The 15776-nt window shown below is 39.2% G+C and overlaps 1 protein-coding gene and 1 pseudogene across 1 annotated transcript; one reads left to right on the top strand and one right to left on the bottom strand.

Moving 5' to 3' along the window:
• The window catches only part of LOC105043073 (protein KINESIN LIGHT CHAIN-RELATED 3-like), a 27128-nt pseudogene extending 19205 nt beyond the window's left edge, over positions 1-7923 (top strand).
• A 3889-nt stretch (positions 7924-11812) lies between these two features.
• On the bottom strand, positions 11813-13710 carry LOC105043074 (RING-H2 finger protein ATL16-like). The gene has a single exon (XM_010920494.4). It carries the CDS (start codon positions 13048-13050, stop codon positions 12046-12048), a length of 1005 nt encoding a protein of 334 aa, XP_010918796.1. The 5' UTR covers positions 13051-13710; the 3' UTR covers positions 11813-12045.
• Positions 13711-15776: the final 2066 nt, after the last annotated feature.

Here is a 15776-nt window from a genome sequence, read left to right on the forward strand (position 1 = left end):
GGAATGACAAAAAGATCAACATCATTGAGGATGATGATCCGCTGATCTATTCGAAAGCTGTCATGAGTAGAGACTGACAGGTGGCTGGACGCTATGAAATTCGAGATGGACTCTATGTATAACAATCAAGTAAATATTTTGGTTGATGCGCTTGAGGGTGTAACCTCAATAAGATGCAAGTGGGTCTTCAAGAAGAAGATTAGAGTAGATGGTCAAGTTGAAACCTATAAGGCTAGATTGGTGGTGAAGGGTTTCAGGCAAAGGCAAGGAATTGACTATAATGAAATCTTCTCATCAGTGGCTATGCTCAAGTTCATTCGGATTTTACTTGCTATAGCTGCACACTACGACTACGAGATCTAACAGATGGATGTCAAGATCGCTTTTCTCAACGATAATCTTGAGGAAAAGGTCTATATGACTTAGCCAAAAGGATTTATTTCTAGTGGGAGGGCAAATCAAGTATATAGGCTGAAGAAATCAATCTTTGGATTGAAGCAAGCTTTGAGAAGTTGAAACATCTATTTTGATATGATAGTCTAAGAGTTTAGCTTCATTAAAAAATATGGATGAACCGTGTGCATATAAGAAGACAAGTGGGAATGCTATTGTCTTCTTGGTTCTGTATGTCGATGACATACTACTCATTGGGAATAATATCCCAATGTTATAATCAGTCAAGACTTGGCTATCAAATAAGTTTTTCATGAAAGATTTGAGTGAAGCATCTTATATATTAGGTATAAAGATCTATAGAGATAGATTTAAGAAGATGCTAGGCTTGTTCTAGTCTCGATACATAGATCTTGTATTGAAGAGATTTAATATAGAGGCAAGTCAAAAAGGTTACCTGTCTGTAAGTCATGGCATACGTCTCTTCAAGAAAGTGTGTCCTAAGACACCTGAGGAAAGGAAGAGAATGAGTGAAATCCTTTATGCTTCGGCCGTGGGATCGATCATGTACGGCATGCTATGTACCAGACTTGACATAGCTAGCAGGTTTCAGGCTGATCTAGGAGAGGATCATTAGAAGCTATAAAATATATTCTTAAGTACCTAAGAAGGACTAAAGATATTTTTTTTATATATGAAGGATCAGAGTTGAAACTCGAAGGATATACAGAATCTAGTTTTCAATTTGATTCAGATGATAGCAAGTCAATTTCAGGATATGTGTTTATCCTGAATGGTGGAGAAATGAGTTGGAAGAGTTTCAAATAGTAGACTGTAGCTGACTCAACCACTGAGGCAGAATACATTTTTGTGAGTGAAGTCGTCAAGGAAGCTGTCTGGATGAAGAAATTCATTACAGAATTAGATATAGTTCCTGAGATAGAATGGCCAGTGTCAGTTTATTGTGATAATACTGGGGCTGTTGCTCAAGTCAAGAAACTTAGATGTCATCATAAGTTCAAGCACATCCTCAGATGCTTCTATCTCATTTGAGATTTTATCGAGAGATAAGATGTTGTAATAGAATGAATTGATACTAAGAACAATATAGCAGATCTATTTAATAAGGTCATACTGCAGCAGCTGTTTGATCACAATCTCGATCGTATGAGATTGAGATATAAAGGCTATTGGTTTTAGTGTAAGTGAAAAATTGAAAGAATAGTATCCTACAAGCGAATCGTATGAGTTATACGATGGGATTTTTCTATGCAATCTTCCAACTCATGTAATGATATTATTTATTTATGAAATAAATGAGGCATTGATTGATTATTATAGCTGCATCTTATTGTATTTAAGATTATGATAAACCCCATAGACTAGGGCAATAGTTTTAGGGCCATGAAGAGTTCATGCCTGTGAAATCTAAAATCCTAGACTAAAATATTTCTGATCGTAGGAACATTGAGTTGGAGATCAATGTTTTGGTTTGACTGGCACGTTCTATGTATGCTCGATGGAGAGGGTGGTTAATTTCATAAGCCACTTGTGTGGGACATTAATATAAGAATATGGATGCTCATTAGAAAATGAGTTCACTGAATTGATTCGTCAACAGAGAACATTTTATGGAGTCTTATTTGCATATTAAAAGATGGTTCTCTAAGTGGGAGTCATACGAGTGATCCTTAGACTTGAGACCACCATAAAATCCTGTGCACATGAATTCATATTTTGGTTCATACTTAGGCATGACATAAAGACATATACGGGATGTTCTGGATATGGTAGAGTATGTATAGAGGTTGTGAGTCGGTCAAGAAGGAATCGATCACTCCTAGTAAGAGGAGATATCATCCTATGCATTCTCATCTCTAGATGACTCAGAAAGTCTTTGACCAAAGTAGGAAAAAGATTAGAAAGAATTTCTAATGCTTCATCATTGGAGTCATTACTGATTGATGGAGAATTGATATGAATATGTGTTTAAGTTTGACGTGATTCTATACTTATGAATATATTCAAGATACATGGATGATCGAAAAATTGAATTGCACGGTAACTTGCCATTCAAGGGTATATTTGGTATTTCCATCAAATTTCACATCTTCTGGATAGTCATGATACGTTGTTAGACGTCAATCTTGACTTGTAGATTTGATTGAATTAAAGTATTTAAGTCGATCTCCAATTAGAAAGAGTTCTAATTGCTGAATTTGGATCGGCATGGTTTGGATCTTAATCGATTAGAAGGATTCTAATCAAATTAAGTCAATTTGCATTTGGACCTATTGTTGGCTAGATGTGGAATCCAATGGGTCACACACATAAGAAAATTGACCCAGAACCCATTTGATATGGTTAATTGAAATTTTGGATCCAATCGGATTATCGATAAGCATGCTAGTACGTGTAGAAATCCTAGCTCCTTGAATCGGATTCGAATTCGGTTCGAATTTTGCTTTCTGATCAAACCAAATTGAGCCAAGGCCTAATTTAGATTTGGATCTGGGTGCGCTAGCCATTGCATGGCACCACATAGCCTCATAAGGCGCTATTTGATAGAGCCCTAGCTAGGTAGGACTCTTGGTGCAAGAAATGTTAGGCGCGCGCGCCTTGGCGCGTTAAGAAAGAACATAGTCCTCACATGGGATTAAGATCCATGTGGCAGCCCACATCACCCTCCACTCTCTGGCATACATCTCAAAGGTTGAGATGGATTTTTTCTGGACTTATTTTGGTATGGAGAATTTCTAGAATGAAGGCTGTGCACGTGAAGGAAAGAAATCACACAACTCATCACATGAAGAGTCCTGCCATGGGGCAGAAGGTGGCATTCCATATCTGATATCCTTGTCATTTGAATTCATATTTAAATATGATGACACGTGACAAATATCAAAATTATCTGATGAGTGGAAGGATGCCTAAACGCCTCTTGAACATTATGTGCGCACGGGGTGAAGGGAGAAGTCGCACCCCTTGGAGAAGAGTCCTTCTGTTTGAAGGAACTCCTCTCTCAGGATATGCAACAACTAGAGGATGTGAGGAAGAGATGTGACTCTTCCCTACGAGCCTCTATATCACCTAAAAAAGGTCCTGGGCATTGGGGCATTCGGATCAATCCAGTTCATTTCAAAATATCTTCCTGAGTCCCCTCCTAGTCTAAGACAAGGCTTTCCTTTCTCTCCCTAGTCTTAGAACAAGGCTTTTGTATTTAAGACAAGCCTTGTTCTGGTCCAGACGAGGGTAAAAGAGGTTCTAAAAGAGAGGATTTAGAAGTCCAGAAGAGTCTTCGAAAGGGTGAAGTTAGGTTCTTGAAGAAATCTGACTGGTGCGAGGTTATTCGAGTTCTAGGAGTTAGAATTCTTGAAGCAAGATTCAAGGAGCGCTGTTCTTGGATCGATTCTTGTGTGGATCACCATTGAAGGGCGAACACTTGGGCGCCTAGTGGAAATTGGAATAAGCGTTATAGATATTCTTCATATCCTGCTTATTTAATTTATGTTTTGATTGCTATAGTCATGGGATGTTGGGCTTTAGGGTTTCGGTGCACTAATGTGTTTAGAATGAAAATTTTAAACCCCTGGATCTTCCGCTGCGGCATCTGAAATCTTACACCCTCATCATGTCGATGGGATTAGGGCCATGTTGTTGAGAGAGGAGGGGAGGATAGAGGATTTTTTTTTTTGGTTTGGGGGGGGAGAGGGGGGTGCTTGTGGGCATGGTGGAGGTACCCTCCTTCACGTACAAAGGAATGAGGGAGGGGGTGGTGACAGGTATACGGGGCATGCATGGTGGAGCGTTAACCTTTTGCCCCCCTCCTCTCCCTTAAAATGATAATCAAAATCGATGATCAAATGTATAATTTCTAATTAGTGTAAATCAAGCATAAATGGCAACCAATTTAGGGGTAGACCTCCATTATCTGTAATTCCTTCTTTATTTTGCAATTAAAATTGCTTTAAGAAAACAAGAATTTATTGGAATCCACAGGCAAGTGCCCATCATCCCTCTTGTGGACGTTTCCCATTCCAAGGGCTGAAGAGACATGGCAATGACATCATCCTATCAGAAGCCATGATGGAGGGGTGAGAGGGGAGAGAGGTATGGGCTGGGTTGAGGGGAGGGTGTATGGGGGCATGTTGGAGGTGTTGGCCTCTGCCCCCTTCTCACATCAAGAGTGCTGTAAGGTCGGATCATGCCAAAAATGCTGGGGCAAGCATGCTAAAGGGAGATCAGGCTGACCCATGGCATGGCAATGTGGCTTTTCTGGGGAGGGCTGGACTTCCCCAATGAAGGTGAAAAGAAAAAAACAGGAGACAATACTGGCACTTCTGTTGCTTGACACTTGGCATGCGTTGGGGACTCTTGGACTCTCCTTTAATGTATAGTATAGATATAGATTTTTTGTATGAGTGAAAGGTGGTTTTGGATCTAACTGGGACCGAATAGTTTGGCAATGACTTATTGGCTCATATGAGAAATCATGGTTTCATCACTTATTGGAGGCAAGAATACATTTTGCCTAATCGATTGGTGTACAAACTAGAAGGAATGTATCAAATACCATTAATGGCTTAGTAGGTGGGGTCAAAATTATCAAACAAGAGCTCATCATGACTGGTAGGGGTAACAAGAGAAGCCAAAAAGGAGCTAAAGCGAAGTGTTCCAGCTGATGCTTCTATCCTATTCAACCCAACTGCCATGCATGAAAGACTTCTTAACAAGGATTTAGGTCACCTGGAAACCATCAGTTCCATACCATTCTGATAGGAAACCAAGACAGGAACACTTGCAGGACACTGGCTTGTTAACGGGCCAGAACACATTGCCTATGCTGGTTGAAATTGGCCAACACCGGCTGATACCAAAAGGCAGTTTGACTGGTACCTGGTGCAACTTGACTGGGATGCTTGATTTCGAAATAAAGAAAAAGAAAGAAAAGAAAGAGAGCAGTGGGAGCGATGGTCGCTTTCTCACTGACTTAGCCATCAGAAGGCAAGGCATGCAGAGACCGAGAAAAAGAGGGGCGGCAAGAGAGAGAGAGAGAGAGGGGTAGGAGGGCTGATCCACCCTGCATTCACAGTGATCCGTTCTCCTTGATGCTGCAAACCTCCTAGAAAAATGTATCAAAATTTGACATTCTGGTACATTATGATGCCAGACCAGTACATGTTGCATAAATGTTTAGCAGTTTGGAAATTGATAATTAAAGTTCCATTACACAGTTCGTAAGTTTTTGTTGTGCAGTGTGATGGGAGTCAATTATATATTGGCAGCAGACTCTAGCTTGTACCAAGTAAAACTAATTTTGGCCATTGAGAAACATGAAGAAATGAAAATGGGTGAAGTGTGGTGAAGTTTGCCTGAATTCACATATTTGGACCTCCATTTTCATTTTCTTTGCCTTGCCTAATTTTTCCTTCTTGTCTTTGCCTATAAAATCCAACAGCCTGCAACTTCTTTGCCATTTTTTCCAGTTAGATTCCTGTGAAGAGGTTTGCCCAGCATTATTTTTAGTTTTCTTTTCTTTTATTTTTCCCTGTGTGTTTCCTTTGGATTTTGTCAATCGAAATGGGGTGATCCATAGCTTCCTTTTAATTAAGAAAAGGATTCTTACAACTAGATTTATGCAGCCACATTGGTTTTAGGCTACAATTGGGAATTTTTTATTCATGAACTTGGAATATTCTACTAAGGCCGATATTACAGATCCCATGGTTTCATGGATTATCAGAATTTTCATTATGCAAACAAATACCTAGTTGTATAAAATTATGGCTTGTAATTTCAGAAACAGAGAAAAAATAAATCATGATATAGAGCCTTTCAAATGCACCCTTATTTTGGATGTCCATTTTTCTTATTTGCTTCTCCCTGTTGTCTCCATATTGCAAACAAATTCCAGGTTTGTCCACTAGAAATCCTGATATTCATGGAGCATGATGAGCTGTAAAATTTTGTCAAATGTTTTTCTCACATGTCTAGATTGTAAAATATTTGGATCTCATATAAATCTGCTAATATAGAGGAGATTAACTGTTAAATTTGTATGCTCTCTAGCTTCACAAATGGCCTCGGTACTTTCAGTCACTGGATGGGCTCTATTTAAGTTTTCTTTACCCCCAAGCAAGTCAAGACAGCATATTAATTTTAAGGAGGTACAAAATTTTTAGTTTGTTGCTAGCCACTTTCCCCTGAAAGGCTATATTAATTCTTTGCATGCATTAATATTGATGATTCCATGTTGCAAACTGTTTAAAATTGTCTGTAAAGCATTTTGTGAATCCATATCTTCATGGTACAGAAGATTTTCTCTGTCTAAAGCACTCATCTGTAACCATATTTCTAAATTATATTTTACGCTCATTACTCAAGTCATTGTCTTTTACGTTTGGGACAAATAGTATGGTCAATAACATTGTCTACTTCAAACGTGAGGTTATTCTCTTGCAATGGAGTTTCAATGGCGAGTTGTAGATGCATTGAACTCCACGAGGCTGAGCAGCTAAAGAAAGTGGCCCAGGGATCACCATCTGCCCTTTCCTGCAAACACTCATCCCCTGCCCCCATGAAAGTGATGTTACACATACCCAACTTTTGCAACCTTATGGTAAGTTTTATACATTTCGAAGCACTAGTGGTTCCAATGCCAGTGCGATATGCATGTTTCTGCAATATAGATCTGTTAAATATGGAGAATATTGACTGTTGATGCAACCATTCTTTCCTATCTTGTGTTTCAACCAGGAACTGTACATGATAAGGATTCTTGCAGTGAAACAATATAGAGAATTTACCAATGCCATTGAGATGCCAGGGGAAAAGAAAATCCAACTTCAAAAGTCTCTTCTTTCTATTCTTGTTATAGATAATAGCTAAGTTCTGCCACAAAGTTATAACTAACCATACTATTGCATTCCTCTTTATGATCCTTAATGGTTGTTAGGACCTGTATGTAGATGTTTTTACCGTTTTGAGCCCTCTTGACCATGAAATAGTGTGGTAGTTCAGATGGAAGACCTGGTGCCAACCAATAAACGCATCTGAAGCCAGAACTCTGACTCAGGTTCCAGGGCAAAGTGGATATGCTAAAGAATTGGACCGTGGAGGTTGGCATCAAATGTATTATAAGCTTCATAATGATTTTATTTATTAAGAGGGAAGGTTCAAGAGATTGGTTCATGAACGGGAATCCCAAAGGGAGATGCTTTTCATGGACTCAGCAATGTGCAGGCGATGTTCATGAATGAGTTGCTGCCTCTGTCGCATTGGAGTGGATGCAATTAGAGTTTCTTATGTCTGGAGTTCTGTGCTGCTCCAAATCAGATCCCCCATATGCTTGCACAGTCACTTGCCTGCAGGGTCTGGCTGTTGCTGGTGTTTCCAAGAAAGCCCATGGCAGTAATACTCAATCATCCTGTCTATCCTGCTGAAAATAATGTAGATCTGATCTTTCTGTAACACAAATTATGTATGGCATTGTGACTGATAAAGGTTTTACTCATCTTGTTTGTTGTGTTGCTTTAAAGGGGTTAATTTTGTACTGTTTGCCACGTCGCTTCTTAAAATTTCTCATTATAATAAACTTAATGAAGCTTTGTTATCCTTTGATTGCTGTTGAAGACTTTGAGAATTCATTAGAGACACAAGTTATGTGATTACAATAGACGACGAAGTTGTTGACTGTTGGACAATGCGGAACCTTGATTTTATAATGGGTCCGTATATTTTAGTCAGAAGACTTGGTTTCTCTACCCATATTAAAATTTTCTCATCATTGTTAATCAATTAAATACAGTCTTGATCACTTTGGATGACACTAAAGAAAAAAATTTGTTGCCCATGGTCCACCCTGAGTTCTCATTGATCTATTACCTTTTTTGCAGGACCCAGCAGTATTGTATGGATAAATTTCCTAAAGTTGAATTGTCCCCACATTCCTGAATGAAGGCTGTCCACCAACCATGTGAATTTTACCAAGGACTTGATAATTTAATAGTCACCAGACATTAGATTCGATCGCCCTATCATCCCTCAACTGAAATTTAATCACTTTTATCAGTCAACTATTGTAATCTTTTCTTTTATAACCTAAATCCTAGAATATTATATTAAAATTTGACTCTTTCTATGTGCAACTCTCAGCTAATACGTGGAAGCAAAAAAAAAAAAAAAAGAAAAAAGAAACCGTATTATATTACTCTATCATCTTCTAAAACGTTCACCAACCACCATCATCCTTCTACCAGCACTGCAGTGGTTAGCCTAGCTGATCATTTGAGTTGGTAAAGCAATGATTAGAAGGGACTTTGATGAACCCTCAGAATCAGATACCCCTTTCGAGATGGTTTCCTTTTTTATTTTTTTGGGTAAATTTCGAGATGGTTTCCTTAACTTACGAAACTAAGAGCTAATTGACAACAAGGGCGGCAGCCTTTAAGTTGGCTTGCCTTCAACTTTTCTCCTATTTAATGTTGGCTGCCAGCCATTTGTTCACTAGCCCACTTCCGTTTCCTTTTCTTCTTATCCTAAGCCAAGAATCAGCCATTTCTTTTTTTTTTTTTATGTAGGAAGAAACGCATATTATATTAAACTTAAGTTAGACTTGGAGCGATTCCCAATCCTTGTCACTATTCGGGTTTTTTTCCCTTCATTTCAAGATCAAGCATTATTTGTTTACGCATCATTTGTCAAATATTAATGAATTTTCTATTCTTCCTTTAACTCCTTTTCCATGAAACATGATCAATCACTTCCCAAGCAATGTTGATGACAATCAGAAGACTAGTCCTCAACAGGGGAGCACTTGGACAAAAAAATTATCTTGCATGTAAAGGTGATATCCAATCAAATATTAGTCACCTACGGTTTTTGGGAAGCATAAATCAATCCTTTCAATGCAGCATGCAATTCTAGAGAATTATTTGATAGTTTTTTGATCTATTGCCTGCCGATATCAAATTTTATTCTCTCTTTTGGATTATTGGCAATTATTGAATCTATTAATTACATTTGAGATCACTCATTCATAAATGGGGGAAAGTCAATATTGTCGATGATTGGATGGCACCTAATATGGTCAATTATATAGGATCAACATTATAGAATTCTATATCACATCTTTCTATTTCTTTGTGAGATATTTTATTTATTATTATTATTTTTTGATATAAGTGGGCGACATGCCATTCTAATGTGAGGATGGTATAAAAAATTAAAATATAAAATATTTCGTAAGACCTGTGGGCCACCGTCGTGTTGTATCAAGTCTAATCTTCGGTATATTCGATAATAAAGAATACAATCTAATCTGCGGTGCTGTTTATTTTTTGAAAAACATGCTGAACAGATATCATGATGGAATGATAAAAAGACTCAAGATGTCACGAAAGAACGATTGAACTTCCAGATACTTTCCATTATTTTGAATCTAATTGATGACCGTGTGGAGTCATTCTCAAAAAATTCTTTCCATCTCGCACAGATGATTCTCACAAATATATCCATATTTATTTAATTTAATTTATATGATTTAATTAAAAAAAAAAAAGGCTGACTTCCATATGGAAGCTGGTGTTTATGTGAGTGTGGTCTCCTCTGTACATGTCTAGTCCGTTGTTTTGAAGCATTACTCTCGTTCAATGGACAACCAAAGTGATACGGTACAGTTGGCTTTCCATCACTTCAATTGCTCTGCTCTCATTAAATGCGGGAAGTACCCATGCTCCAACAAGAGCATCTCTTTTAGGTGGATATCCCAACTTCCCCGACCCATCTCTCTCCACAGCCAATAAATACCATCGCCATGCCATCGCTTTTCTTAGATGGCCGTTGGGTTATCAATATCAAAGTAAGTTTCATTCCATGATTTGTCCACCATTCTACCACCATTCAGGCCATGCTTGGGGCCATCAGCAACTCTTCAGAATAGGACCATGGGCAAAGCTGGTCCTCGGGTTATGGGAGCAAAAGCAATGGAAATCTCCTGGTTGTGCTGGCTTGTAGCTTTGGGATGTCCTCAATGCATTGAAGTTAATTAGGACACCCAACAGAGGCACATGGTTGTGGACAGTTCAAGGCATTCTAGTAGACAACACAGACAGAAGAAGAGTTCCCCTGTGGATTGCACATGTGAAGGGGAGCACTTATGCTTTACACAAAATGGTGGTGTTTGGAGCAAAAGGTGGGCTGGTCTCTGTCTACACCAAAAGGCCTTGGCTTGGTCGTACGTTCTTTTTGAAGTGACCTCACGAAATCTTTTGTGGGTTGAGAAGCCTTGATTCCTGGTCGGTTGTTCCACAAAGAGAAAAATCCGGGTGGGACCTACAGCGAATCCATGGCCGGCGAAAGGTTTTTTTGCCTATATTATTTTTAAGGAAAAAAAAAAGAAAGAAAGAAATAGGCTTTTGGGGGCCATATGAACTTAGACGTGGGTATTTAGGATCATAGAAATCGCCATTTCATGCTCTAAGTAAAGCAATTATAGTTGATCATGTGGATATATTATTCCAAACTCGATCATTGTAGTGATGTGACCGATCACTAACTATAGGTGTTCTTGTGCAAATAGCCACCCAGCTCCTTCCCCGAATTGGTAGGCAGCTTGGATCTTTCTCCACTTTAGAGATGTACATGGTTCAACTCTTGGTGGTGAACTCCCTCTCATATTTTTTTGGAACAAAAAGTTCTTCATACAATTAATGGCTCATATATATTTGTTAGACAATTTCTAAGAGCACTCACAAATTGGAGGTTTATTATGACAAATGAAACTGGGATGTTAATTTAAATTTAATTGTAAGTTTATTATTCTTGTTTACATTTATTAACAATTTTCTTACTCAGGGCCTATATAACTTCCATGGTAATGAGTTCATGTTCCCCAGGATTATCAATTCCATGATTCGAAGACTTTTAGGATGCCAAATTAATGTTTTAAGGTCCTTTTTTTTTAAGAATAAGTGTCTCTTTGTATAATGGTAGGAGTTGTTCACTGATGATCTTTGATTGATGGGACACCTTCCTTAGATTGACAAAGGATCCAATCCTTGCTTTTTCAGAAAAAAACATAAATCACCTTCAAAATGACTCATCATATTCTGAAACATGAGGAACGACAAGAAACTAAACAATGGCTCAATTCTGACCTTTGCTTCATTCTCTCACCTCTAGAGCCAAATTGCCACAAGCTGTGAGTTGTAAACCGATAACCCGTCCTGCCATCCCAACAGGGCTGCGTGCTGTTTTCACACCATCATTAGCTGCCATTGTGGCATCATCGTAAAATAAAGGTACAGTAAAAAGTGAGAGCTCAATTTTCAAATCAGAAGTCAGTAGCAGTCATCACGCACAAAGTACCTTTTCCTTGTGACTTGTGAGAGTCAAAATTGTATCACAAACACACAAACAGTCAAAAGAAAAGTGCTGAAAGGACAGCTTAGAACACTTTCTATGATTACAGTAATGATGCCTCTTATCACACAAACAAAACAACACCAATCCCACTCTGAAGCTACCCAATCTCATTTACACTCCCTAATCAAACCCTATCTTTGTATCACAACCTTTTCCATCCTCCTCCACCAGTTTCAACATCCATCATCCAACCAAGAATAAGGAAAAAAAAAAAAAAAAGCCTAAGGATCATTGATCAACATGGAATGGAAGAATAGCAGTTCTTGAGCTCCGTTGTCCGAATGAGAAGAACGACCGCCGGACTCTGCCGCAACCACCACCACCACTGCTGCTGCTGCTGCTGCTGCTGCTCGCTTCTTCTTCTCCACTCCCTCCTGCCTCTTGAAAACACTGCGGATTGTGCCTCAGTAACTCCTGAACTGAAAGATAGAGCTGCCTATCATTGGAGGAATCCATGGAGAATGACCTCCTTATGGGCTGAACGCAGAACCGCTCGTCCTTCCCCCTCACATTGATGCACTCATCCCCCATGCTCCCCATTTTGTGCAACTTTCTCCCCTTCTTCCCCTGCCCGGACCTCGGCGAAGGATTCGGAGCTTCCATTCTTGGAGTCTGGGCACCACTTTCATCTCCTCTCACTTCTATAACTATGCTTCCATTCATCACTTGATCAGGAGGTTGGACCATGAATTGTTGGGATGGAATTGGTATTGGGCCGGTGATGTCTGACCTACATAGTGGGCAGTTGGCATTGAACTGGAGCCAGATGTCAATGCAGTCGATGTGGAAGGCATGGGAGCAGCTGGGGAGGAGCCTGAGCTTCTCCTCCTCTTGGAACTCATTCAAGCACACGGCGCACTCGTTGAAGGAGGTCCTCCTCTCGGCTTCGGCGTCGCCGCCGGCTTTTCTGAATTTGATGATGGGGATGGAGCGGACGGTGGATGGGTCGAGGCCGCGAAATTCGGGTGCGGTGGTGGTGTTGATGATTGGAGGCATGTGGAATTGGTGGCGTCGGGACCGGGCGAAGTAGAGGCGGCGCACGAGGTCGGCACGGCGCAAGTTGAGGCGGCACTTGATGGCGAAGATGTAGTAGCTGAGGAGGAGGATGGCGGTGGTGAGGATGCCGAGGATGGTGATGACCAAGATGGGGAAGCTGGTGTACGATGAGGAGGAGGTGGAGGGTGGGGGTGGTGGGGGTTGGCTTGTGAGGGGAGGCCTAAGAGTTGGATCCATTGGAGGTGGTGATGGGGAGAGAGAATTGATTCTAATGGAAGGAAAAGAAAAATAAGTTAAGATGGATTGAAGTGGTGGTGGTGATAGGAGCTTAAGATGAGCTTTGTGGTGTTGGAGATCTGAGGAGGGTCTTTTGGAGTGTTGACATAACGGCAGAAATGAAAGTGAGAGAGATCAGAGGAGATAAGAATACAAGGGGCGAGGGGGATTGAATGGAAAGAAGTATCGAGCTGGACAAATGAAGAGGAGGGATAAGGTGAGGTCCAAGAGGGAGATTCAATGGCATGAGGTTGGTAATGTTGGAAAAGGGAGACAAGAGGCCATTTTATTTTAGAGAGAGAGACTTGGTTGAGAAGAAAGCCAGCTAGGTGCCAACTAGGATGAGACCAGGATATAGTAAAGGAAGTTTGAGTCCGGTTGGAAAATATAGTACGTGGATGCAACTGGGTCTGGTCTCAACTTGATCTAGATTCGACACGAATCGATTTTGTCTTTTCTTTTGGATAAAATTTGGATTTGCGTTTCAGACCGATTTAGATTTATATATCCCAACCTATCATTTGGAGGATTTGGGTCTGGGTGCGATTTGGATGTGGTCTAAGTTCAAGGAGTTGGATCAATTTTTGGACTTCTCTTGTTCTTGTCAAATATGGTTGGGAGAAATTGTATGAGATCCAAATCCAATCTAACTGGAGTTGGGTCTCAATCTGGCGTTTTGCTCTTCATTCATGAGACTATATTTGGGATGCAGATCGATCGGAACTAAATCAGTTTTAGCATGGGATTCATTTGGATATGCACGATCAATTAGATAAATCAACATGAATCATATTAGATATACCTTGTAATCAAACCACGTAACAGTTTACATTTATATAATTAGCTGGAACAACTCTTTTTTAAGAGAAATCAAGGGAGGCAAACCTCATCAACGCTATAACTATCCAGATCCATATGTTTTAAGATACACCATCTATAAGAAGTAAAACCAGATTTCTGTTTGCTATGTAAAGAGGTTTGATCACAAGGATAGGTCCTAGTTCATGAGAAACCATTACATATATAACAATTGCAAAGCTAAGCAGGTGGTTGATACACCGGATCATATGATATTATGATAGCAGGTTTTCTCGGACGACCATACAGAAATGCAGGAAGACGGACTCAACTCTAACCCCAAAATTAAAGGGCCAGACCGAGCAAACCAAGGGAAAGCAGACCAGGGTCGGTTCTTTTTTTATATATTCTAAGTTGTTCATTCTTTTTCTATATATTCTAAGTCGTAAAATGCGAACAGTTTATCTATGGGGTCCATCTGCGTTTAAAGAGGAGAAAAAGTGCAAGTCAAAAGTCCAGATCAACAGCCCATCTTCCTCTTTATGAGTGCAGACACTGTAGTATAGATCTTCTTGACCCAAAGTAAAACAGAAAAAATCCTTTGCCTTTCTGACTTTAACTTGTTACAATTCATGGAGTTGGGACTTGGACAAATTCTAGAATACAACCATTCAACTATTTCACCATGCCTTCTTTCTATTATATATAAAAAGGCTGCAATGCACATATGGTCATCTTTCCATCATGTACAGTCAAGACTTGTCGTTGATCTGCTACGGTGCATAAATTGTATGGCAGATGATTTAGGAGCTGAAGATACTGAAAAGGGTGTTAGTTTTGCATGAATTATATGATCATTCATCATCAATATGACATTGCCTACAAGTGTAGAAATTCTCAGGTAGTTGCTTGATCTATCACCTAAGTTTCCTATAAAGCTACCTCTTCTGCTTTTGATCAACATCATGCCCTGGGCTAAACCGACACCAAAACAGAATGGTGGATTTAATTTTTGAGGAGGCATATATATATATATATATCATGAAGTTATCATCATTTTATCATATAAAAGTAATAGCTATTACATCATCATAATATAATGATATCCACGAATGCTTAACGTTACTAATTTCATTATTCTAATATTTATTTTAAAAAGTTAAAACATATCAAACTTAATTCATTTCTTTATTAAAAACTTTTATTTTTTTAAAAAATAAATCAGTAAAAATCTAAATTGCCAATATCTCACCATCATTTGCCACTATAATAGCGAGAACTGTTTATGCCCTTTATTAATAAATGTTATAGAGACAAAGAAATGTTCTTAAAAGGAAAATCTATCACTGCCAAACAAATTTAACGTGATCTCTAGACGTATCTAGACGTATTAGGTCACTCTAGCAATTGTCGATCCTCTTTATATAAGATGTGAAGCTCATATATATCTTGTGTCAACAGGCAATCTTAAATTCCATATTTCTGTACCATTTGTTGTGCTCGGAAAACTAAAACAGCTTGATCTTATGCTTTCCATAGCAAATTTTAATGGGTAGTGAGCAGTAAATAACCCTCATTTTTAGCTGAAATTGTTTCAATCAGAGAATTGGAAACCACTACTTTCAAAAAAAAGGGTATTTGGAATGGTTCATCCATGAGACATGGTTCCAGCAGAGGGTGACGAAATGCGGGCATGGTGGGATTTGCATAAGAAAAATCCTTGCAGCAAGATCAACCCTGAAATCCGGGCATGGCTGGGGGACATGGGAGCTCATTTTATGGATCATGACGATAGCATTACATCTTTTCTTTCGCATTGATCCCTAACTCCCAATCCAGTACTAGTTAATTAGCTACATTTCTTTATAAAATTTAGATTAGACATATAG

The sequence above is a fragment of the Elaeis guineensis genome, chromosome 4, assembly GCF_000442705.2.
Source record: "Elaeis guineensis isolate ETL-2024a chromosome 4, EG11, whole genome shotgun sequence".
In the NCBI taxonomy this organism is placed as follows: domain Eukaryota; kingdom Viridiplantae; phylum Streptophyta; class Magnoliopsida; order Arecales; family Arecaceae; genus Elaeis; species Elaeis guineensis.

What these genes read in the sequence shown, in the direction of transcription:
- LOC105043074 (XM_010920494.4), bottom strand. Translation starts at nt 13,050, where the DNA reads ATGGATCCAACTCTTAGGCCTCCCCTCACAAGCCAACCCCCACCACCC.